This window comes from Myxocyprinus asiaticus, chromosome 31, assembly GCF_019703515.2.
Source record: "Myxocyprinus asiaticus isolate MX2 ecotype Aquarium Trade chromosome 31, UBuf_Myxa_2, whole genome shotgun sequence".
Taxonomy (NCBI): domain Eukaryota; kingdom Metazoa; phylum Chordata; class Actinopteri; order Cypriniformes; family Catostomidae; genus Myxocyprinus; species Myxocyprinus asiaticus.
Window position 1 is genome coordinate 30,989,542 of NC_059374.1, and position 26,939 is coordinate 31,016,480.

At 38.3% G+C, this 26,939-nt stretch overlaps 2 protein-coding genes across 6 annotated transcripts; one reads left to right on the forward strand and one right to left on the reverse strand.

Annotated features, from left to right (window-relative positions):
- Nucleotides 1–491: 491 nt before the first annotated feature.
- On the reverse strand, nt 492–14,074 carry LOC127421753 (class A basic helix-loop-helix protein 9-like). Of its 4 annotated transcripts, XM_051664850.1 has the most exons (3): nt 13,981–14,074; nt 1,590–1,669; nt 492–1,471 (listed from the first exon to the last, which is right to left on the reverse strand). In XM_051664850.1, exon 3 carries the CDS (start codon nt 1,459–1,461, stop codon nt 610–612), a length of 852 nt encoding a protein of 283 aa, XP_051520810.1. In that variant the 5' UTR covers nt 1,462–1,471; nt 1,590–1,669; nt 13,981–14,074; the 3' UTR covers nt 492–609. The 4 variants fall into 4 exon arrangements, with proteins under 4 accessions (XP_051520810.1, XP_051520807.1, XP_051520808.1 ...); XM_051664847.1 differs by lacking the exon at nt 1,590–1,669 and having other exon boundaries at nt 13,981–14,054; XM_051664848.1 differs by lacking the exon at nt 13,981–14,074 and adding an exon at nt 4,099–4,132 and having other exon boundaries at nt 492–2,130.
- Nucleotides 14,075–15,084: 1,010 nt separating this feature from the next.
- Nucleotides 15,085–26,731, forward strand: LOC127421748 (FMR1-interacting protein NUFIP2-like). Of its 2 annotated transcripts, none has more exons than XM_051664832.1 (4): nt 15,085–15,321; nt 19,589–21,316; nt 21,748–21,780; nt 21,900–26,731. In XM_051664832.1, the coding sequence occupies exons 1-4, from the start codon at nt 15,177–15,179 to the stop codon at nt 21,950–21,952; spliced, it is 1,959 nt and encodes a 652-aa protein (XP_051520792.1). In that variant the 5' UTR covers nt 15,085–15,176; the 3' UTR covers nt 21,953–26,731. The 2 variants fall into 2 exon arrangements, with proteins under 2 accessions (XP_051520792.1, XP_051520793.1); XM_051664833.1 differs by having other exon boundaries at nt 15,255–15,386.
- Nucleotides 26,732–26,939: the final 208 nt, after the last annotated feature.

Below are 26,939 nucleotides of genomic sequence, written 5' to 3' on the forward strand. Positions count from 1 at the left end.
TCCTAATTTGTTTAATATTGTCAAACTTAAACTTTTCATGAATTAATACATTAATTTTTATATAGCCTACTTTTGTTGCATTTTGTGGTAAAAATTTTGCAACCCTAAATGCCCAGCTTTGCAATTTTCACTCTACAATATAGAACAGCCCGGGCCCGGGACAAAAGGTCCAATTGTGCCCCCTTATCGGCAGCCCTGTGCATAAATATCACAATTTTTATAATCTGTGGTACATATTCTTTTTTCTCTTTCCCTCATTCATTCTCTTTCTCCATCTGTTTTAAGGTGCAAAGAATGTCTCAATTTTTTTTTTACAGCAATGTTATATATTAATGTATTAATCCTGAATTGCACATTTTACATAATATATATAAGTTAGGACATGTGTTCAATCATAAATGCCAGGAATTATGTCATATTGAGTAAAAGTGGGTCTTGAAAAGGGTCACAAGTAACTTTTATCATGTCTCATCATAAAGTAAGTTGCTTTATTTGGGGTTTGTGCATGACAAAACAAATCAGGAATTTTGAATCATTTAAAATGCACAATATTTTTATATTTATGAATAGCTAATGCTTTCCATCATAAGAGTACCATAAACAAGTTACTCAGTGAATACTCAGAGAATGCTGGTATCCATGACATTGCAGGTAACCCAGCTGCCAAGCCAAAGGCACTGTAGTAGAATCTGCATAGGTGTCCATTTGATTCTGATGACAGCTGACCCTCATTCCATGTTGATTTCCAGGCACCACACTGTAATATTCAGTACTTTGGTCATTCAGTTGGTGACTATAATGTCCATGATTGATGTGTAGCTCATTGTTGGTGGTGCAGTGGCTGTAGTGTGGGGATGGTGGACACAGGAGTGCTGAGCCTAATATATCCTGATACAAAATCCCAGGTTCTTCTGCAGAGACCATGTGGTCATGGGTTCCCTGGAGCTCTGACTGATAGTGAAGATAGTTCTCCACCGGTTTCTGCAAACTTATTGTCTTTCTGGGTAGCCGATCATTCTCTTCTGGCTGCCTGTAGCACTCCATATGGGTGCAGGGCGGTGCATCTGGTTCCATGGTTGAATGCGTCCCCAGGAACGAAGACAGTGCTGAAATACGGTGGATGGCACGGCGTAGCGTGGAGATCTTGGAGAGACGCTTTCCACTGATGTCGTGCTTGAGAACAGTGCGTAAGGCATTAAAAGCTTGATTGTAGTCCAAGATACGCTTTCGCTCTCGGATGTTGGCTGCAACTCTTCGTGCTTTGGACCGCACTGGACGATTAAGCCTTTTCACCACCTTGAGTTTTTCTGTGTCACTGGGGCCGGAAGAACTTGAGCGTTCTGAGCGAAAAGGGAACTTTGCGGGGCTTTCAGTGCCACAGTCGCCATCCTGACTCAAAGGACAATCCTCCAACTCATCTTCTGAAACTTCAGATTCTGTACTGGTGCTGGCCAGACTCATCACTTGTCCTCTGCAAAATGCAAATGTTAGCACTGGTATAAATGATGATAGCTGTCGCACTTGTGGTCCTTTATGGTATTCAGACAGCTAGCAGAACATCCACATGTTAAAATCCTCCTCTCTCCTACCAGATCTGATCTGTCAGTCTCAGCTCAGGTGAGAGGGTTTTTTAAAGGCAATCTCTGGATGTGTCACGTGGGTCAGCTGCCTATAAGCAAAGGTGTATTCTGTTGTTTACAAGTGCCCTCCAGGCAAACTTAGACATCAGTCAACAGGTTCTGACACACCTCCTCAACGCACAGGATCTACACTTTTTAACTATACCGTGCAGAAAAGGAGCAATGAAATTGCTGCATGTTTGTTTTAAAGTCTTTTAAAAGTTATTTATTCATATCGGTGCTGATAGAAAAAGTTAAAGCCAACCTAAGCTGGTTGGCTGGTCTCCCAGCATCCATTGGCTGGTCAGTTGGCTGGTTTTAGAGGGTTTCAGCTGGCCATTCTTGGAGACCAGATTAAACTAGCTAACACCAGCAAACCAGCTTATGTTGGTTTAGGATGTTTTTTTCTTTTTTTTTTTCAGCATTCATTTTCTCCAAAGAAATGCATATATGCCATCAGTTGCACATGCACAAGGAGAACTGAGAAAGAGTTAACAGGGTCCAACTTGACCTAAGGGGACACAGATCATTCGAATGGTGACATCACACGAAACAACTATTTGCAACAAAACAACATAAATAATATTACAAAAGAGCTAAAAAAAAAAACAAAACAAAAAAACATAATTAAATAATTCAAGATATTAATAATTATGGGTTTTCCCCATAGCCTCAATTTTGTCATTTGGGTAATTAACACTTAAAGTCTTAAGTCTATGGATTTTTCAGATAAATAAGTTCAAGAAGCATAGATATTTGGGTTATGACTCCAAAACATTTCAAGTAATGTTTAATTAAGACAACTTGATTTTTTCCAATAATGACAAAATTAGGGTTTACAGTGCAGCATTATTGTGGAAATCACATTGTTCATTCATATTTGTAACCCATGAAAAATATAAAGCATTTGAACCCATTCATTGTGTTATTCTACTTGAAATTTACTAGTACTAAAGATGCCATACATTACATTCCATGACCAGCTACGAAAGTGTTGAAAGGCACAAGCCTACAATGTAGAATTCCTAATTAAGAACAATCAATAAACTGGTCATTCATAAAACATAAATACATCAGTGTAAAATAATTTCATTCCCAGGTCTTTTTTTCACCTTGATCCAGATGGATTGTCTACGTTGACTCCTGGGTGTTGAGAGAAAAATGGGAACATTCATGACAAATTACAGTTCTATCAGATAAGCCTCTTTTACCAATTTGCCTTTACACCTTTTCTATGCCAGAGGGATGGAAAAATACTTATCATGCATCACATAAACTCTATATCTCTCTATGGTCACAATTAACTGGTTTGTATTAAGCGATTACTGGCCTTCCTGGGCTGCAGTGAGAGACAGTGTAATTTGGTTGTCTGCAAAGTCATAAATCTACTTTGTGCTTCCTATAGGGCATGAACAGACAGTAGCCACCTCACTTCAAAGGGTGGGGAAAGGAGCACAGATATTTTACAATTATTACCTGTGATGATTTTGAGTTAAGGCCTTTCTTGCTGTTGCTGTTTTATCCTCACTTACAAACAGATTCTCTATCCCCTATTTGAACTTTCAGATGTTTTTCAAGCAATGTTATTTGTCCTGAAAGTAGACAATATTATGAATAGTGTTCTAACTATAGGCCTATGTAATGCGATACAATATCTTAGACCTGGTGTGTTGTGACCCAAAAATGGGTCACTGGTCTGTTCTGATATGGTCGCCGACAGCAGGTAAAAAACAATGCTAAAAGTAAATAATAAAATGCAACTAACTATATAGCCATGAATAGTTAGGATAGCAAAATAAATAGACTTTTAAAAAGGTAACTAAAAATGTTTCCCATATCTTTCGTTGTTGATGTGAAAGGCTGTGCGACCAACATTATTACACGGGAAGTTGGCATGTTGTTTCTAAGAGTTCCAGTACCCTACGATCAGACACATTTTGCCGACTCACTGACAAGCGCCATCTCCCCTCAGTCATTTTTGCATTGGCTCAAGTGAGTTTAACTTCCCATTCACCGAGGAATATTGCACCAAGCAATTTCAAGTTTCGAGTTTAAGTCACTATCAACTGAGGAAGCCACTGTGGTCAGACTTGTTACTGGGTCATAATGACAAGTTTATTCTCTTGGGTTGTGTCCATTTTACAAGGAGCAAGGACACACTGAAGCCTCCAGCTAAGCCAATGGCTCAAGAGTGCTTTCATTCAGCAGAGTGGGTGGTGGTGCAATTACCTTTAAACAAGAATGAGAAGCCATTTCGGACACTGCTTCCTTCCTGTCTAACTTTTACTGCTTGCCAGAAAGAGGCTAATGACTCCTATGTTTAAGTGTCTGACTTTTATTTTGCACGCAGTGAACTAGATTAGATCAAATTAGATCAACACTATTAAGTACAATTTAGTCACTGTATGTTTTAACTTGTAACTAAGTGTTGCACCAGCGGTTCAATTTAAAAGGATTGTGAAAATTCTGTCTTACTTACCGTCGTGTTGTTCCAAACCTGTATGACTTTCTTTCTCTTGTGGAACACAAAAGGGGATGTTAGGCAGTATGTTACTGTCAGTCATTATTCACTTTCATCACACCTTTTTCCATACAATGAAAGTGAATGGTGACTGAGGCCGTCATTAATTAATTACTTTTTTGCATGGAAGTGAGAAAGTCATAGAGGTTTGGAACAACATGTTGGTGAGGAACTGATGACAGAATTTTAATTTTTGAGTGAACTTTCCCAAGTTTTCATTTTTAGTGGGATGAATTTCTTTTCAGTGGACCATTATGTGCAAATTTCATATTGATATGCTTTTAAAAATGAATAACCTCTCCTACATTCTGACAGTGGTTAGTCAAGCCATTAGCTACCGTATTAACTTGTTTTGACCGAGAGATGTGTTGACTTGATTTTAAATATGGGCGTGGGGTTTTTTCCAGTTCTGCAGTGAAAGGCAAACTGGGTTTTGCTAACGGAAAATATAGTTGCTTAAGTAGGAATTACAACATCCTCTTCCTTTTCTTGTTCTGCAATTATAATCCAAGATGCAGGTTTGTTTAAACACAGGGCTTTAGATTGTGTCATACTGTGTTTGCTCTGTAATTTGAATAAGTTGTAAAATGGCACAACTTTTGCATGCTAATAATAACAGGTTGTGTTTGGGAGAGTAAACTCAAACCTGAAAAAAAAAAAAATCCATGTGACTTGATGTTGGATGTTGGACAGCTTTGTTTCCTTAATAAAGATAATAATCCCCAAATGTGAAACACTTTTGATAGTAACACCCCTGAGTAACTTAGTCCTGAATATTCTCAAAGACCAAACCTACTAAAGCCAGACATAAGGGACCATGGGAACGCTAGTGTTATTGTTTCTGCTGCTCTTTCTCAGTGTTCATGAGAGGAAAGATTAGGGGTCATAAACACGGTAAGGGGAGACTTTTGTACTTGGTAATTGAGGGTTTTGTTTGTGAGGCTTGTGATCTAAAATACTTGTCAATAACATGTTTTTTTCTCAAAAAATAAAAGGCAAAAAATACTAAGAAAATATATTTCTAGTATTTTCACATTCAGTTATGTCAATCTACATTTTTTCACCCAATATCTGAACCGTCAGCCAAAGAGTGGTTTTTAATGGCCAAGGCTTTGAATGGTTGATGGCCATGTCAAAGGTTAAAAAGCACCCTTACGCTGGACACGAATTGCTTCTCAAAACATTATGAATGAATTTCCAGGTCATCAAATGCATTATTAGCAAAGCAGTGTTCACACCAGCTCACTAGACAAATATCTTGATGGCACAAATCAACTTTGTGTTTTATTTTCTCTACCACCTTCTTTTTATATGAAGTCAGTTGTTCCACTTCATGACTGTGATTCTTTGCACTCTACAACCAACAATGTGTGATTAATCTGCAATGGAAACATTTGCACACTTGAATCACTGACTGCCCCAGACTAAGTGATGCAGACCAACACATAAACATTGATGATTTACAAGAGGGACTGGCAAATTAATTAATTGTCTTGTACTGAGAACTTCAAGCATGCGCTTAAAACCCAGCTGTAGTCCTTTTTTTGCTGAATGGGAAGACACTAGTAATTATCAGTCGCCATTTATAAATCAAGATTCTTTTAGATAGCTCATGCACTTGCTGGGAGAACTAGCAATAGCCTGGCCATAACCGTGAATTGTCTAAAGATTTGTAAATCTTAAGTGTATGAATAGATAATAAGAAGCTGTTTTTTGGCAGTTATTAGAAGACAGTGACACAACTATTTAGATCCATGCTTTTAAAGGGGTGGTAAGGTTTGAGAAGTATGCAGGAAAATTAGAGGTCCCCATGGAAAACATGAGTTTCACAGTGGTTCGTTACAGACATTACTTGCTACATTTTTGGGGCTAAGTTATTGTAGGCTTCCAGCCACTAACGCTTTCATGGTAGCATCAGTACTTATGCTATTTGAGTATTTTGTTGACTGATTTTGACTATTTTTGACCTGATCAAGTATCTTTAAAAAAAAAAAAAAAGGTTCCAAAAAGGCATAGGAAAACATACATCTATGGTTCTTTAGAAAACCATCTACAGTATGTACTGAGGCTCTCAAAAGCCTTTACTTTTCCTTTGTTAAAAACAAGAGAAAAAAAAAAAACAATACACTGATTTAAATTAATAGTTCATCCAAAATGAAAATTCAGACATCCTTTACTCGCCCTTGTGTTGTTCCAAACTCAACCTAGTCTCACAGGCCCCGTTTACACCTGGTATTAAGATGCATCTCGGGTGATTAGATTACATTTGTTTAGTCAAGATGCTGTTCACCCTTGGATTTAATAACTGTTCAATCCTCCTTTGGCAGTAATAACTTCAACCAAGCATTTCCAGTAGCTGCGGATTAGACCAGCACAGCGTCCAAAAGGAATTTTGGACCATTCTTTCTTACAGAACTGCTTCAGCTCAGCCATATTCTTAGGATGTCTGGTGTGAACAGCTCTCTTGAGGTCTTTCCACTGCATCTCTATTGGGTTAATGTCTGGGCTCTGACTGGGCCACTCCAAATGGTGGATTTTTTGTTTGTTTTTTGAAGCCATTCTGTAGTGGATTTACTCCAATGTTTAGAGTCATTGTCCTGCTGCATCACCCAATATCTACTGAGCTTCAGCTGCCACACAGCCACCCTGAAATTATCCTGTAGGATATCTTGATAAACTTGGGAATTAATTTTTCCCTTGATGATGGCAAGTGGTCCAGGCCCCGAAGCAGCAAAGTAGCCCCAAAACATGATGTTCTCTCCACCATACTTCACTGCTGGGATGCTGCCCTTTTTATGCCATAAGTAGTGTTGTGTTTTCTTCCCGAACAATTCACCCTTAGTTTCATCAGTCAACAAAAATGTTTCCCAGTTGCATTGTGGAGTGTCAAGGTGGTCATTGGCAAACTTCAGGTGCACAGCAATGTTTTAGTTGGAAAGTAGCGGCTTCCTTCGTGGTGTCCTGCCATGGACACCATGCCCATTTAATGTTTTCCATATAGTTTCATTTCCATTTTGTTGACGTCATTAGCCTAGGGGTTCACATACTTTTTCCAACCTCGCTGTGAATGTTTGAATGATGTATTCAATATGTACAAGAACAATACAATAATTTGTTTGTTTGTTGTTAAAACAGATAGCGTTTTTTCATTATTACTTAGATGAAGATGACACCAGATTTTAAGACAGATTTTTACATAAATGCCAAATTTTACATAATTCAAAGGGTTTACATAATTTTTCTTGCCACTGTATGTCTTCGTGTTACTGCACAATAATAAACAATGAAAAAGTCAGAAAAGACAAAGAAAGCGTGAACGAAACCGGTGCGATTTTTCTCCCAGATGCAGCTGAAATTTAATGGAAGCACAAACGCAACATTTTGAGCAAAATTATCCATGGTTTTAGTGCAGTATCTCTGTTTGTTCAGATTCCGATCTGTGTGCTTCTCATCTGTGTCCCTGCATTTTGATATCAGACACACTAAAGAAGATTTGTGAAGTTCTCATACTTGTGTATGTATCTGCCTTTTCAAATTTTCAGATCGGAAAATGATTTCCTTTTAAAGCAGCATGTAACCGGCAAAGTTAAACTCTTCTTTTAGCACAGCGATTCACTGACAGATGAGGGGTGGCGCTTCGCTGCCATCTCAGACTCATTCAGAATGGATTACTGTTTACAATTCAAATGCGTTGTGGTCACTACTAAGTATCGACTACTTTTACTGTGGTTTTGTGGTGGGGATTTTTGTCCATTATGGAGCCTAACAGCCCGAAGTTGCAATTAACTTTCATTGTGGTAAAAAGAGGTGTGAAGATCTACAAAATGATTATCTTTTATGTTCCACAGAAGAGTGATATGGTTTGGAGTGACATTCTGGTGAGTAATTTATGACAGAATTTTCCTTTTTTAATGAACAATTCCTTTCCCATCAAGAACTTTATTAATCTCCAAAGAACCACGTAGTCAATTCAAGAACCCTATATCACAATAAATGGTTCTTCAGTTATTTGCTGAAACTTGGGTACTGCAAAGAACCATTACATACATTTTTACGGCTAATTCTTGCTTAAAGATCAGGACTAGAAAAAAATAGCTTGCAACATGTTAGCATTGCTAATATGCATTCCTGAAGCTTTTAACAGTAAAAGAAAATAGGAAATTAACACCATTATCATTACCTACAGTAAATAAATGTATTTCAGTACAACAAAAGTCTTACCAAGGCATCAAACCTTAGTTTGTTTTGATTAGATATTCAGTGTTAATTTAGGGGGTTCCCAAACTATATGCTTTAATAGCTGCAGGCACATTTAACAGCATAATGGAAATGTCTGGGACCTCCTTAACCCTCCATTCAAGCCCTTGTAAAAGAGTACATTGTTGACACATGCCTCCTGCACTCTATTGCCTTGTTAGTTGGCATAACTGTCTGTCCTCTGGCTGAGGTTTGATGAAGTTATGTTAAAAGTGGGTGTTATGTCTTGTCAGGGGAGGAGGGGCTGATCTGTCTTCATTCCCTGACTCACCATCCACAGCACTGGCTGCATGAGCTCTCTTTATGGAGGTAAAGGAAAGAGAAATTTGTCACCTCTAGACAGAGAGTTGGAAAGGGGAACTATTCTGATCTAAATATAATATGAAGCAATTCATTCAGTCATTCATTTCATTCACTCAGCCAAGATATAGTTCTTTGAACATTTAAAAAGGACATAAAATCTTGTTTAAAAGATTTTGCTGACCTCTATTCAATTCAGGCACAAAGACCACTATAATTTATTTTAGAGTTAGCAAGCCTCGACTTTAAAGGAATAGTTCACCCAAAAATAAAAATTTGGTAATTCTTTACTAATGTTGTTCCAGACCAGAAAGAGATGTTAGGCAGTATGTTTGTCACCATTCTCTTTCTATACATCTTTTTTCCATACAATGAAAGCGAATGCTGACTAAGGTTAACATTCTGCCCCCTGTTTATCCTACACCATGTTTCATCAAAATGAGTGTGCATGAAGACAATTCAACCACTGCATTCACTGTGAGAAGCACTGCTCTATTTGTGATAGGCTTGTCTCCATGGAGACAACCAGCGTGTGCAAAAGTCAAACTGACTTTTTACAGCCGGCACCTCATGATTTTCATGTCTGACAACAAGTAAACAACCTTAATGATTTCCCTTTGTTCAAATACAGGTTTTCCAAAATTAGTACACCTTATGTTTCTAAAAACATAGACCACAATAACTCATCAAAACATGCAGTAGGCATTACAAAATTAGATAAACATGTTTGAATTGATTTCTAACAACGGCACAAAGGGACTGGGCTAATTATTAATATTAACATTTGTTTGTGAGAACGCACCAGAACATTCCATAAGAGTGAAATATGAGCTGTTAATGATACTAACTGAGAGTTCAAATGAAAGCCTGTTGACAGCACACTGGGGATTTAAATCACTTCTGGCCTTTCCAGGGTAAGGTGCCATGCTCAAGGCTAGTCAGCCCACTACCTGATTAGCAACATTACATGGACAGAGGACTAGCATTATTTTAGCAAGTTCTCTGCAATTAAAATAGTTAGCCTATCACTTATGGATAACATTACTAATGCCGTGTTGTGTGATTTATGCTCTGGCTTGAGTCTGTTTGACAGAACTTTAGATGCTATGACATTGCCGGTAGGTAATACTTGTTATGTCCAAGGAATGTTAGCTGCCCATTTTTTTGTACCCTGTCTTTCAGTTCAGACAGCCCTGAAGACATTATAGTTATGTTAAAAACTATTTTACCTACAGCTGGTTAGATGAAAAACATTAAATCTGTAAACATATTTAAATGTATTTCTCTTAATCATCCCTGTTGTATAAAAAAGATTATGCTTTATAATTAGTATGTATTGCTTTATCCTTAGGATGATATACTGAGTGTTACCAGAGACTATTTAGCAGAGACAGGCCACTTCTATTAAAATTAATGGGAGAAATCGGAATGCCCATCAGTCAACAGATGTAGAAAGGAAGTCCTGCCTTACCAGTAAATGAGCCAATCACCCTTTAGATACAGACATCGCCTGTCAATCAGCTGGAAAAAGCGCATGCACATTAGCTATACAAGCCAGGAATATTTAGTTTTTTAACGTTATCTGAGGTAAAGAAACACAATTTATGATTCCAGTGTTTTTTTTATTTATTTATTCCAATTGATTTTATTGCTCATTTGAAATATGTTCTTTTATCGTAATCTTGACCAACCATTTCTGAGATTTCGGTGTTCCCCCATTCAAGAAGATAGGAGCTGCATTGTCTTGACTGGAAATAACTTCCCGGGAGCATTCCAAAGATGACTGACAGTGGCTGACTTGCTAGAAAGACTTTGGTTTTACTTTACACTTGAGGGACATTTGTGTCACATATGCATTTTTGCTTTCTTTATTCGTGCCTGTGAAAAGTTACATGTTTTTTTTTTTTTTACAATGATAGTCTAAAGGCCAAAGTATACTTCGGGTGTCCACATTGCGCATCGCTCCATGCACAGTATGTGTGATGCAAATTGCATCATCAGCACAGCCACGTCTTGACCGCGCTGCCTAGATTTCCCGCACGCGTCGCTGATGCAGGCAAATGCTATTGACTGTACGAAAAGAGTATCACAAATAATTTGTAGTGGGTATGCGTCAAAGGCGTTCGTATTCACTCGTGGTCAGAAGAGTATACTCACAAAGGCAACATGGTCGGCCAGGTGCGAGCCGATCCAGAATGCGTAAAAAACAAAGTATACCTGGGCCTTAAGAGATTGGCGTTCAAATACCTTAAGTAAAATAAAACATTCTAACAAGTGGTTTAAAGAAACATTGAAACTACTTAAATGTAAGGTTAAATTGGTGGTCTGACTAACTACAATCAAACATTAGCTGTATGAGTTATAACTGGAGCTGTTTTGCTCAAAGGTCCACAATGCTGATAATACATACAAATACTTTACAGCAATTTCAAAAGGGCATCTGTACAAATGTGTGATTTGCAACCTCTATTTTAGTGTCATCTAAATAAGAAACTTACTCAGTAACTTTTGTTTTCAACAAGTACTAACACACAGGATGGGAGTTCAAGAGTTCACAAAGGAGTTCACAGGGGTTGTTGTCCATGTCACTCTAGACTGAGAAATCAGAGCACTTCAAATGCTTGGTGGTGGACATTCTAAAGATAGTTTAAGAATTTCTCCTTCTTTTATAAGAATAGAATCTTTACTGCTCAATGAAAATAATCCCATTCTAAAATATGATTTGACTAAAACCAAAGATACTGATTGTAAGAACAGTGCTTGTCTGCCCCCCTCTGGTTAATCTGAGAGAATGCATGGAAATAAAACCATGCATTCACATAAGCAAATAAAAGTCTTCCTGTGATCCACTGTGGGAAAAAATACTGCAGTGAAAAATAAACTGTAGGATTAAATGAACAGAAAATGTTTGCCTGCTTTAACTGTTTATAAAATTTTAGTTTACAGTTAAACGTACGAAAATATATGAATAAAAATCACGTTCCGATTCCAATTAACTCAGCATATCCTAAAAGAATGTACTAGAACCTGCCCAAGATCTATAATCTACTCCCACTCTACTAGTTAAATGAGCCTATGGTCCAAAGTGCAACCTTCTAGAGGGCTAACCATGGCTATCTGTGGTTTATTCTCTCAGCCTCTGCATGTTTAAATGGGTAATAGCTTTTGATAAGCACTCTCGGGCAGGAGGTTGGTGGTTTAGTATTAGGGTGATTCTCATTGAACCTGTAAAGAAAACGTCCTGGTCTATTTTACTCCAAAATCAAAAGAAACTAAGTTCATGTATTTTGCATATAGAAAATGAAGCCTATTTTAGGGCCATCACAATTTTTTTCTTTCATAACAGTAAAGCCAGCATCACACTAGCAGACTCCAAACAACTCGATTTTGGCCAAGGGTGTTACACTTGCCGACTGTATTGCTGAGATCTCGCTCTCTTCAGTCGGAGGTATGTCACCCTTTCTGATACAAAATGGTGAAAGGGTGACAGACATAACGACTCCCCCAAATCTCACTCTCTGATTCCCTATCACTTGGAGCTCGCCAAAATAACAACAGAGGGACCGCGTTAACATAAACAATTGTAATAGAGTGATTTAGCATGTGGAGTAACTTAGAACGTGTAGAACACATACAGTATGTCCATATGAAGCTTTCAGTGAATAAAGAAATTCATTTCCATAAAAACAGAAACTGTTGAGCTTCTGCTTTCATTAGTCATTTTTGTAGGAGAACCCCAGGAAAAAAATTGTGGTAAATCACTATGGATTTCAGTCTGCATTTGTGATGATATGCGGCGATCGCTGATGAAAATATTCAGATCAGTATGCCATCTTGTCAGTTCTTTAATAAAAGAAGAAGCTCATTGGTCACTTGACGAGAACACTTGATGAGAACCTGGCAACAGAAAAAAATTCCTAACAATTTTGATGTGCTTTTCTAGATGCTGGAACCTTTAACTCAGCAGGGAGTCTTGACGATCAAGGGATTAACCACCTCCCACTGAAATATGCTAATGCACGCTCTGTCTCTCACTAACTGACCTGTTGATTATGTAAATGAAGCTTACACCTCAAAATCGCTGAAAATATCGGCTAGTGTGGTGCATCATAGTAGTTCATTGCCTTTAGTGGTAAATGTACCACATTTGCTCTTCACACATGCAGTGGTTTCCATCTTTTTTCCGTTTAGTGACCATTTACACTCATCAGCACCAAAATGCCATTAATTCTGAGATGTACTTAGTTATTTTATCAGTCAACAAATTTCTTTATTTGCTCGAATGAAGAAAAGCGCTTTTAAGCTAGATTACAGTACACCACTTCTAAAATCTGAACAGGATCTAAAAATACTAGGTATCACACACTTATGGAATATGTACTGTAAATGGCTACAAACTAAAACTGGGCATCACACAATAAACAACTGAGGGTCACTCCAGCTGTCAAGTCTATCAGTTCACAAACTCACATGGAAACATACAGTACACCCCCCTTGTAGGAGACGCATGACAGATGTAAAAAAAAAAAAAAAAAATGGATATATGGGAGCACTGCCGTTGATGTTGCTGCTTCTCTGTTCTGAGTCTAAAAAAAACCTAAAAAAAAACGGGCGGGGCACATTTCAGTCTTGGGTGGAAATTCGGAGACTGTGAGGTGAGTTGGATGTGAGTGACATTAAATGTTGACCATCTCCATTTCTTTGTGGTCCAGTGTTGTGGCCGCAAGTGGTCAATTTTGATTCAGATCTGAGTTGTGGAGCATCATACACTATGAGGTTTTCTTCTGTAGTCAGCTCTAAAATTTCTAATATTTTTTAAACATCATCCTCTTTAATGGAATAATTTCACTATCAGTACAATTTTAAGAAATGTTTTAACTCCAGAGTAACTGAATCATCTCTGTCTTATGTCAACGTGTCCTGACCTCGTACATGCTCAAACCGTTAATCTTATGACTCTTTTCACACATAGCATAAAAACTTAACTTTTCAGGTAATGTTTCTTCTTATTCAGGGAAACAGCCAGTGAAAAATGTGCCGGTATTTTTGAACGGGTCGTGTTCACACATGACCTTTAAAATGAAAATTGCAGTCATGTTTGAAAGCGACTATTGTTGCACAACAGCATCTTTTTTCTCAAAAATTATTGTTACACATTAATGAGAATCATCACTGAAAATAGCAGAAACAGTAAATGTAAAGGCTTGCGTAAACTTTTTTTTTTTCTGCATTCCGGATCGTATCGTGCCCAGTCAACAGGGCTGCATTAATGCATGGACTTACCTGGGCTTAAGCCTGGGGGCCCACAGCAACGGGGGTCGCAGCATTGTCCCGTCGATGTTATTGGGAGGGCATATGTAAACACGTTCTGTGGGAGATTCTGATGTAAACATAGAGAAGGTGTGCAACGGCTAAACCCATCCATATATTGCATGATCATCGAGTGAAAACGTTCCGCTCTAAGTATAAAACTAAGTATAATCAGGCCTTCCGCATGTCGAAAAAATATGGGCCACGCGCGGACAGTCCAGACAAAATTTGCATCACACATACAGTGCACAGAGTGATCAGCAACGCAGACAATCGAAGTATATTCCATCTTTTAAATGTCTTGATGTATTACAGTAATGAGAATTGGGGGGGATTACAGAGCCCCTTAGGAGGACAGGGAGGAAATTTATCGTCCTCTCGCAATAAGTATTACATTCCATCGAAATAAATTATGCATGCTTTTCCTATAGTAACCATGACTGTAGCCTCAACCATGTTTTACTGGCAAAAGCCATGGTTTGGATACAATTAACCATGATTTTACTACAGTAACACTATCGCATCCATATAGTAACCATGGTTGTATTATAGTAATATTGTAGCAACCATGACTGCAGTCTCAACCATGTTTACTGGCAAAAGCCATGGTTTGGATACAGTTAACCATGATTTTACTCCAGTACACTGTCACATCCATGTAGTAACCATGGTTGTATTACAGTAATATTGTAGTAACCATGACTGTAGTAACCATAGTTAATATGGTTTTTACTGTGGTTTTACTACAAATACCATGGTTAAACTATGGTTTCTGTAGTAGCACCATAGTTAATTCGTTTCTCAGCAGTGTTTCAATCAACCACGACCCCTTTTTTCTAATCAAAATATTGCATAGAGGGAGTGTCTTTATCTCCACATTGAACATCGGAGGTGTATCAAAATTGTACGATGGACAGTTATATTGGGTTTCATTTACTGACAACATACAGGTCTGACACAGCACTGAGATGATTTCGTGAGTTTGCGTTACTGTTTCCTGTGGCCTTGACTGGGAGCATCCACGCTTTGTATCAGCGTCGCAAGAAACACAGCCCGCCTCTCACTCACTGGCACCCCCAAACGCAGGCGGTGATTGGGCAGTGCAAATGTCTCATCTCCCCTTGTCCACCGAGCACCGGTTGAGCACATTCTGTCACTTCTCCCGTTAAATGGAGGAACGTCCCTGCGAAGGGGCAATCGGAATATATGTCAGTCATGGAGCAGAGAACGGCCCTGATCGATCGAACATATCGGTAAACAATGATCAGAACCACTGTCAGTTCCAGAACGAGAAAACGCAGACGAAGAAAACAGGTTGGTAACCAGCAAAGCTCGCCGTTTTTCTTCGAAGCTACGTCAAGCTTCAAATATGCGTCTTGGTATGTTTATTTGCATTTATAGAGCTGAAGTTAAGTCATATGCTAAGCATGTTTTGCTGGGAGTAGTGTTTTATATAGTTATATCCATTGTTAGCCTCGGAGCTAGCTAGCGTGTATGGACATTGACCTTGTGCACCGGTCTCTCAACGCACTAGTTTTCCGATTACACATTTATTTTACTTTAAATTCGTTTGCAAGCGTCAGAGTTTGGTTCGTTTTTAAGAGAAGGGATTCGTTCAACAGTCTAGTGTAACCTGTTTGCTATGCCCCATCGCAACATGAACCGGCTCCTGTGGAATGTTCCTGTGCTCGTAGTTTAAGCCTGTTCTGTTATTTCCTGTCCGCCATGATGGACGGCCAAATCTTACAAACTTCACCGCTGCCCGTTTCTCTTACAAACTAAACACTTTTGCTACACAGTTCGGCCAAGCGTAGTTAATATAGTCAGCCATGTAAGCTTTGCCGTCAAAGTCACTAATAATACTGTCTGAGGGGGTGTCTGCTTGCCCGGTTTAGTCGAAACGGGGCCTATTGCTCTCGTGTCACTATCTGACAGTCATTTGAGTGGGCCTGGCAGTAACTGGGCTCGCGCTAACCGCCGTTTCACTGTCGGAACTCAGAAGAACCGAGTGGCCTGAATGGAACGCGCCGGAAAGTTCTAGCAAAATGCATGCAGTTTCTGTGTAGATTGACCAGATCTATTAATAAAACAATTCAGTTTCGGTTACTGTCATCTCAAAACGGATATTCGTGTATTAGAATGTTCCGTGTGTGCAGAAGCGGCCCAAGAGGCTCGTGGCGTTTCTGTATGAATGCTGACAACTCTTGTGGAACTCTCTCTGGTTATATTTTAATCATAACATATTAAGCTGTTTATTTGAACAGTTGGTCGCATAAATGTTAGCCGATGTGTGGAAATGCACCGAAACCCATAACTTTTGATCCATCAGGCCATTTAATAGTTCTGTCATCATTGTGGCATATAAACGGACCTCAGTAGTGTACCGTTGTACGTCGCCTAAACTGGTCATGCACTGTATCCATACAAGCGGCTAACTCGTATTACAGTTCCCACTTTAAACGTATTTTTGAAGTCGCCTCGTTAAAAATAGCAATAATGTAAAGACAACCACAACTGACCTCGGCTATTAATTCATGCTGTTCAATTGATAGCTACCTACTGACTTGGCTGGTTTGTTTACCGAATAAAAATCACAGGTAGACTTAAATAGACATAAACCCGAGGTAGAAAACATACGAATTCCAGCCAAGCCTGTGTTAGAGATAGCTGGTGGCGATATATTACATTTTAAAGCTTGTTTTCTGTATCACAAAGAGTGCAAAATAGTTTGTTGTACACGTCAGTACAGTGTATTTCGATGTCATTCTCAAACAATGAGTTGGCATTTAACATTACTAGACATTTTTGTTGAGTATTTTCATGCGGTATAAATCTAATGCCGATTACCATGCTATCGTTATTGTGCTTAATCTCTTCAGCTAGTTTTACTATCAGGCTTTTCCCACACAAATTAAAGCTAATGTCCCATGTTAACGTGTTAAGAGATTTCAAGCATATCGACTCGTGCAATAATGTATTTTAGTTTCATTTCGGCTATTTAAAACGCGTCCACCAATGCTGGGTAACTACCCAAATATGACTGAGTACTCCATTTTGACACGTCATACCTCCGGTTAAAAATAGGGCGATGTCAGACTTCAGACGGCCGGTGAAAGCACAGTTACATGGGGTACTCTTTACGCCTAATATTTTCAGCTTCAAAGGGCAGAGGTAGTACAGATCCATGTTTAGAGTTGAAATGGTTTTTACTGTAAATTTTTTTTACAGTACATTTGGGTTTGTTCATTTGGGTGTTATTTGTGCTTTGTTGGCTTAACCTGTTTGCATATACTGTACAAAGTCTGACTTTCTCCTGTGTGAATTAAATGTAATCTGTTTACACATACCAGGCTGGCAAAATGGTTTTGTTTCTGATGCCAGTTTTAAGTTCCTGTAAGGACATTCCTTGAGCTGCCATAAATAGTTTCCATAGAATAATGTGTTATGCACACTTGCCTGACAAGAATATCAACATCTTACTGCTGCTAAATCTAATTCCTTTCACTTAATTCATTTAAAATATATAAATCATAAACACTTTGACCCTTAAAAATATTTGGATACTTAAATCACACTTAAAATATGAGTTTCAAGAATATGTGGCATATGCAAAAAAGTTATGCTACTGCTTTTAATATAGAACTGACTCCAGTTCTGAGCCATTCTTGCTATTTCTTTAAACAATTGCAGTCCCAAAGTAATTTTTAGTGGATTACGTAAGTTCACCTCAAGTTCAGAGTCACACAAGTGTACTAGTAACCACATGTGTTCCACAAAGTTGCATTTTAATCTGTCACAGTAACTATGGACATGAAGAGTTGGAGAGTTGAAATGCAATATATTTTTGACATCATATAGATTGCTTTTATAATTTGAAATCTTACAATTTTTTTTTTTTGTGTGAAATGTTTTGCTTGAAATGTTTTGTTCAATATTTATTTAAAACAAATGGCACTTGATTTGATATTTTGTCAAATAATACAAAGATATTTGTGCATTTTTGTGTGGCTTAAGTGTCCTAATACTTTTTGGGGCTACCGTGTATAGAGTAAGGAAATTCAAAGTGGATTTTATTTCTGTTGAAATAAAAAATAAAAATAAATAAATTCACCATATTGGTAGGGCTGGGGGATATGTCTTAAAAGATTCGATATTTTTCAGCCTATTGATGATATTCGATATATATCTCGATAATTATGTATTTGCTCTAAAATGGCTCAAAAGTGTTTTGTTTTTTTTCTTTCAGAGGAACCATCCAAACAGCCATTGTAGCCAAGTAGATTAAATATTTAAAGATATTAAATAAAAATCTAATAACTAGTTTGTCATTAAATAAACACAAGGGAGAATGAAATTCAATCATTTTCATTGATATGCACTTTATATATATATATATATATATTTAATTCACAGTGATACATAGTAGCTTAATAAAAAGCATTATTTACCTTCAAAGGTTTTTACTGTGCAAAGCTACTTCACTGACTTTGAAACCCCAGTTGAACATTGCATAATACTAAATTATTACTGTTGGAAACGTCAGGTTAATTGTTATAATATAATGCTGAATTATCATTATTATTCTGATTATTAGATTTGCATTATACAAAAGTAATATATTTCTGTCCTGTTTACTTCATCTTCGCCTGGGGGCTTTTATTTTGACACCGAAAGTGCTGTATTTACTTCACCTTCACAAGGAGCTTTTATTGTGACACAGACAAGGCAATGTGTATTTGACAGTTTACAATGTTCCGCATTTCCTGAAATGCTGTAATTTCCTCCTTTTCTGTTATTCTGTGCTGCGTTTGTAGATTTGTATAATAACTTGTAACTGTTGCTGATGTTTGGAATTGCATGAATGCTTGAACCTGATTTCACAATGCACGTGAACTGATCTGAAAGCGCCGCCATGCGTGTGCACAGATCAGCGCGTCACTGTTTTGTTCTGAATCACACACAGGCCATGTTTATCTGTCTTTAAATCACAGCCTTTTGTGGATTAATAATCACATTTGACCAACTTGCCATTTTGATGGTATTTTAATTGTGCAGCCCTGAAGGATCGTGTAATGAGTCTACTGATGTGCTCTTTAGGAAATTTAATGGCCAAATGAAAGCACATTAAAATCATAGCTTTTACGATTTTCAAAATTATATCGTTAATATTTGATATATCGCCCAGCCCTACATATTGGTAAAAGTTTTATAAATTTACACTATGTTCAGATATAACATCGTGAATATGGCTATCAAATCACAGATGTTCTATCAGAGATTTAATTTGAATGGGTTTTAATTGAAAGTAAATTAAAGACCCCAAATGGTTTTTCAGTGTGTCTTAGAAGTGAGCTAATCATCCACATGACCCTGGCTTGCTTCCACTGAACATACCCTAGTCTAAATATTCCTTTATCTTATAAAAACTTGACTAAAATTGACTAGACTTGACCCATTCCCGTACTGAAACATGAGATCTGATCTGGACGATTGCCAAACAGTTTTGGTTCTGTGGATCAATTGATGTAGATTTGTGGTTTGTATTCCATTTATGTATTGCTTGTATCTCTTCTATGCACAGAAAATGGCAAAATAAATGGAACTCTGAAGGAGGGAGAGGTGACTCCCACTTCCTTTAACCCAGACAGCTCCCAGCACCCTGCAAACAGCAATGGCAACAGACACCTACTAGAAACCAACTTGAAAAAGAAGCCCACTCAACGGGCCTTCGTCACTGGCTCAACAGGGGACAGAAAAAGTAGAAACACTAGCAGAAACAATATGAACTTCAAAAATGATAAGTCCTCGGAGCTGAACACACTTGAGGGCAAAAAAGAAGCTTTGGCTGCTCTGAATGGTGTGGTGTCGCTCAATTCTGTACCATTTACCAACGGTTACCCCAGCAAACCTGGAGCTGACAATGATGGCAGTGGCTCAGAGAGTGGATACACTACTCCAAAAAAGTGCCGGACCCAGATAAATGGCAAAGCTGGGGACAATGTGACTGCTTTTACCCAGGGAAAAGCCATGCAGCAGGGCAGCCAACAAGATCATGGGCCTGCGGCACCAGAGTCAGCCGATAGAGCCACAGGCTCTCAGGTGGACAGTGGCAGAGCTGGTTCAAAAGGAGAAGGTAATCCAGGTTGCTATTCAAAAGCCAAGGAACTACCTGCGTCTGCCACCCCACCTCCTCTGCCAGTGGCTGAGCTTCAGTGTAAGAACTCTGACATCAAAGCAGCTGGCAAAAAGTTTGAGGACCGGTCAAGCAAGGTTAAGGTGGCTGCATCCACCAAAGAGGACTCATGGACCTTGTTCAAGCCTCCTCCTGTCTTTCCTGTGGATAATAGTAGCGCTAAGATTGTGCCTAAGATCAGTTATGCAAGCAAAGTAAAGGAGAACCTCAATAAGACTGCCCAAGCTGGTGGGGAGGCTCTCACTCCTGCTCCCCAGGTGCCTGGGAGACCACCACAGGTCCCCATGTCTGCGGTGAAAACCATCACCTCGGCTAGCTTTACTAATGGTCCCCTGTTGGGGGATGGGAATGGCTTTCCCCTGCCTGGACCCCATTTCAGCTCAACAGCAAGCACTGGTCCTCTGCTAGTGTCCCCAGCTGTTGCTACTGAGAATGTAGCATCTCCCACTGGCAGTGGTACTACCGCCATTGGAATTTCCACCACCTCTTTGGCTGAGCCTAGGAAGTCCAGCCTGTTTGTTTACCCCGTTAACACCTCCAATATGCAACTTTCGCTCCCTAGTGGCCGCCAAGCCGATCCTCCGGCTGCTCAGACAAATCAGAAGTCTCTGGGGGACATTTTTCAGAATCAGTGGGGCTTGTCCTTTATTAATGAGCCGAGTGCTGGACCAGAGGGTGCGGCTTATCGCTCGAACGGAAAGGATATGCTGGTGGAGGTGAGCTTTCAGGGAGGCTGTCCTGCTACAGTGGCCACTCAAACTTCCAGTACCTCTCAGAGACTGGATCAACCACCCTTCCCCAAGGCTCATGAGCCAGACAAACGAACTAACGCTCAGAATCTGAGTAAAGGTCTGAACAGCGGTGCCCCTGTGGCAAGTGGGTCTGTACCCGAAACCTCTGTCCTTAGCCTGGATGCCCAGAGAGATGAGACTGGGGTTCATGGTGCAATAGTGTTTTGTTCTTCCTCTAAGGACATTTGTGCCGAGCTGCCTCCCACCTCCCCAGCTGCACCTAAGGTGGCTTTGACCAAGGACCAGGGCCATACTAAGAGCTTTGACAGGAGGTCTAGTTGGGGGTCGTTTGATCTAAAAGCTGCTGTAATTTATCACACTAAAGGTAACTTGCTATTTTATCTTCTTGCCAAATACTCTCTCTTTACCATGTAATATTCATGTGCACTAGAAAACAATGGGTGCTTTGTGGCTTTTAGTTAGTGTGCTGCAGATAAATTGGTGCAGACTAGATCATAAGAGTCTGTTAAAGTTACTTATTCTTCGCAATTTAGCAATTGAAGGTTGTTACTCTTGCACGCAGCAAATTATGTTGTTGGACACTGAATTTAAATAAAAGTTATCTCTTTGTAGTTATATAAAGCCACAAAATAGCAGTATTTTGAAGCTTTGTTATTTTAGTTGAAACAGCTCAGTCTTTTAACTGTAGTTCTTTCAAGTCAAACAGAAACCCCAGAGACAGACAGGTCCTGACAAATCATTGCTGTATTTGGATATTTAAACTTTAACTGAACTTTGTTTTTGTTCTTATTGCAGAAATGGAATATATTTTGAATTTGCAAAAACAAGGTAAGCTTCCATGTACCTCACTTTCTGTTGCAGTGGTATTTTCATTATAAATTCATTGCTATATTATCTTGTTTGTTTTAGAGTTTTTCAAATGACACCTGCATTCACATTTCATGTAGATCCAAATCGAGTAATCCTGTACAGCGAGTCATGGGATGGACATGCTCAGTGAGGCTGCGTCTGGACCTTATATCTCAGCTGAATTCTGCTGCAAAAGACGTCCTTGAGGAACATGGCTGCTGCCTCTAAACATCCTGATTCAGAACTAATCCAATCTTAAGATGGTTTAGAAAGACCTTGTTACTAGTCAGCAGTCAAGGCTAAGCGCAAAGGACAAGAGTGCGCTTAAAAAACGGGTTAGCTGGTTTTAGAATATTAGAAAGGAAGGACCGGAGCTTTTGAACTCGACTCTAATGCGATCTAGTGGATATGTTGCTGAAGACAATTCAAATGACTTTGGGGACATGCAATTCACATGTAAAACACTCATGATAACCATGTTATGACATTTGTTTGGGCAGAAGCTTCTCCTTTAAGTACTCATGAACCTAAAGAGAGCTGTCTTCATCTCAAGCCTCCTGGGGAAGATGATGTGTCACCATGTTTCCCATGTTTTCTCTCTTGAATTCAAATGATCATGTAGACTCAAAGTGGTCTTGTGTGCATACACATTGAATTCATTTGGGCACAGAAAAGAAGACATAAACCTCGAGTGTTGCTCTCTGAAATAACATACTGTGGCAAGAGGAACTACATGGCTTTTTTGTCATTCAGGGGATTTGAGCTCTATATGTCTGGGGGGCAGATTGTTCAAACCTTTGGGATTAATAATTGTCTTAATTTAATTTCTGGACAAGATTGGGTCAGTCTTGTTAGTGACGCGTCAACCTGTTTTTGTTTTTTCTTCTTTTCCTTTTCATTGAAAAACATAAAAACTCCCAAGGTAGGTTATGAGGTACACTTCGACTGGGGAACTGTACGCCCTGTAGTGTGCATGTGCAGTATGCTGCTCTGTGCGTCCTCTTTTGGAAGAATTCAAAATGCTATCGTTCAACAGTCTTATTGTCGTCTCTTCACGCTTCTGTCACCTGACAGCCGTTCCAGTCTCATTGTGTGAGAGTGTGTAAACTGAGGGCAGAGAGCGCGAAATAATGTTTTATCTTGAGTGTTTTATGTTTTTAGTTCTAAATAGCAATTAGAACCCAGAACTAATCTCTAAGATGTGCCACACTTTACAGTTGCTTTAGCTCCAACGCTAATAGGTACATCACAGATATTTTAGTTCCTAGAGGGATTCTGCTCTTTCTTTGGTCTAGTTCAATAAAACTGCTCTTCTAGTTAGGGTTTTATTTTTGCCCAGAAAGGCAGTAGTAACTGCTCTGTTGGACTACACAAGTTAGGGGAACCCAGAGAGCAGTTGCTGGCAAAAGATCCAGCGTTTATGTTTTACTCCAGAGACTAGAAGCCTAGGCATCCATGCTTAGCTTTTTATTGAGCACCACAATCATCCAGTCACACTTAATGGAGTTTGGTTTATGCTTTGGTTTATTTTCTTGTATGTGTTTTCCTTTTTTTCATACCTGGTTTCCAGCTTATTGGTTAAACGCTTGCTAAAGCACTTATGAGCCTCATCAATAGAACCGCTGTTGACAGGAATTCTTCTGTCTTGTAAATGTTCTCTATCTATTGTCTGAAAATGCATTCTAAACTTAAGTCTCTCCTGTTTTATCATTTCACAAATTAATTGAGTTCTACATAAAAATCAGTAGCACTTTATGTATTATGTTCTTGAATTGTATTTCCTTAAACACTGACATATCAGTACATATTTTAAATTCTAGTAATTAATCATAGGCTACTAACTTTAACCTTCACCTAAGGACTGCCGGTCCAAAATTGCAAAAGAAAATAAATATACAAAAAAAGTGAAGAGAAAAAAATGTAAAAAATAAAGAAAATAAAAAGACACTCAGGTAGAATTAGGGCAGTGTTCTTCTGACAAAAATTCACCGACAGTGTTATTGCCAAAAATGAAAACGTCCCATGTTTGTACCAGCTTTTTTTTTTAATTAACCTTTGAGGGAACTGAGTTAAGTTTTGACTGAAAGCAAAGCTTGCCTACCTTTAGAGGTATCATTTTGCATCAATGTTTTCTGTACATAACCATGAGGCACTGCCAGGTGAAAAGATTTCACATGGAAAACGTTAACCACACTACGTATTTGTAAGTCATTCTCTTGTATTTTATTATTTTATTTTATTTTTTTACAAGATTTTCCGGTTCCAGTTTCAAAAAGCAGCATACAAAGATTTCCAATGTGGTCTACATTTACTTTTGTTGACGAAACTTGGGATGTGTTGATATAGTTCTAAATCGAGTTTCTGTTCTTGAGATATCCAAGGTCTGTTCGGTGTGTTGGTTAAAAAAATACTGCAAAAGCTTCAGTGTTGTCATCTGATATTAAAAGGATAGTTCACCCAAAGTGAAAATTATGTCACCGTTGCTCACCCTCATGTTACTTTTTTCTTCCACTGAATACAAAAGGAGATGTTAGGAAGGATGCTAGTCTCTTGTCTCCATCCACTTTCATTGTGGCTGTTTTTTTTATTTTTATTTATTTTTTTTTTTTTCTCTCCATACAATGAAAGTGAATTGTGACTAACATGCTGCCTAACATCTCCTTTTGTGTTCCATGGTGGGGAAAAAAGTCATACGGGTTTAGAACAACATGAGGGTGAGTAAATTATGGCATATTTTTTCATTTTTGGTTGAACTTTCCCATTAAAACTAAGATGTAAGGTTTATCAATTCTGCTTCATCTTCTCTAATTCCGTTTGGATTCCACTTAAAAGCAGCTTTGTGCAATGCAGAGCATTCCTGCAGTGATAATTAGATTATTTCTTTGCTTTTTAGATGCACATGCTTCTTTTGAGTTTTTAGTTATCTAAATAGTGTCTTTAAAGAGCTCACATAGAGCATTGTTTTATTTATATACAGTACTGTGCAAAAGTTTTAGGCATTTGTGAAAAACTTTCAAAGTGAGGATTTCTTTAAAAGAATAATGACATAAATTTTTCATTAATCAATTAACGTCATACAAAGTCCAGTAAACAGAAAAAGAGCTAAATCAATATTTGGTGTGAACACTTCTGCCTTCAAAACAGCATCAGTTCTCCTACTTACACCTGGACACAGTTTTTCTTGGTTGTTAGCAGATAGGATGTTCCAAGCTTCTATTCTATTTGCAAAAGAAATGTTTGGGAGTATAAAATTTATATTTCCTATTGACACACTAAAGTAGTAGACATAAATAACCATCTTAAGCAAATGTTTTTGTGAAACATCTTATGTGCCTAAGACTTTTGCATAGTACTGTGTGTGTGTGTGAGTGTGTGTGTGTGTGTGTATATATATATATATATATATATATATATATATATATATATATATATATATATATATATATATATATACACGCACACGCACACAGTATTGTGCAAAAGTTTGAGGCACTTGTGAAACATGTTGCATAGTGAGGATTTCTTCAAAAATAGTGCCATAATTAGTTTTCATTTTTCAATTAACATCATATAAGTCTAGTAAACATAAAAAAAAACCCTAAATCTATATTTGCTGTGACAAACACCAGCACAGCATCAGCACCAATTCTCCTAGGGACACAGACAGTTTTTCTTGGTTGTTGGCAGATAGGATGTTCCAAGCTTCTTGGAGAATTTGCCACAGTTCTTCTATATATTTAGGCTGACTCAATTGCTTCTGTCTCGTCATGTAATCCCAGACTGACTCGATGTTCAGTGGGGGTCTCTGTGGGTCCATGCCATCTGTTGCAGGGCTACATGTTCATCTATTCTATTTGCAGAAGGAATGTTTGGGAGTCTAAAATGTATATTACCTATTGACACATTACAGCTAAAGATATAAATAACCATCTTAAGACAAATGTTTTTGTTAAACATCTTATGTGCCCAAGACTTATGCACAATACTGTATATATATATCCAAGGGATGTGCTTAAGGAGTTACTGATGTAGGCATAATTTATAACCATCTGTTATTACATTAAGTTAATTATGAAATACCTCTTTGAACACGCAATATAGGTATCCCTATTTTCTCGATCTCTCAGTCACAACACTTTTTGTACTCCCTGTCAATAGAACTGTGCCAGGGCTTTGTTTAAAACTAAACTCCATGGGTCAGATGCACATATAGAGGTTCTATGCACAAAAAGCTAATAGAACTAAGTGTATATTTTGGGGTGTTGCACATTAGCTTAATTTTTCTCAGATCAAATAAGCACTTAATATCCCACAAATAATATAATTGCAATATAAATTATTTACATAAATCTTAAAATATCTATCTCCTTCAGCTCCCCTTATCTAGTGTTTAAAGCAATGAGTGCACGGTGTACAGGTGGGAGAGAGGTATGGCTATACTTAAATGATATGTTTGATTGTGAAACCTTTACCAAGACCTTTGCATCGTTGTTGGCATATTCGAATTTCATGTGATTGCTTGACGTGTGAATGAGATTTCTTGTCCTGTCCTTACAACTCAAACTGTTTTTGCGTGTGGATGCATGTGTTCGTGTGCATGTGTATCTGTCTTCAGCCATACGCTCGATTATATGCAAAGTCAATGTTGCAAACTTTTCAAGTTCAGGGTGCCTGTGTTAAATGATATATTAAACAGAATCACATTAGAACATGAAAAAACTCTTGCTTTTCCTTTCTCCCTTCCCACACACCCAACTCTCTAACCCTCCCCCCAACAATTTTCAGTTGTGCCATGTTTTGACTGTTAAAAGTTTGAATTAATATTTCATTGTTATGTTGCTCTCTCTGAATTTCCAACAGTGGACATGAAGAGGGGGTTACATGCTGTCTCAAGAATATTTGTCACTGCTAATAAACTTGTTCAAAAACATCCTGTTTCCCAAGTCATCTTTTGCCAACCTCTTTTAAAGGTGCACTCAGCAACTTTTGTCTTTGTGTCATCTTGGACTTACACTGACACCTAGTGGCTTGGATGCAGCATCGTTTAAAATCAATAGTTTTCAGTTTCAGATGCCATTGTAGAAATTTAGTATGCACAGTCAGCCATGATTACTTTAATGAGTGAGTGAAACTATCAA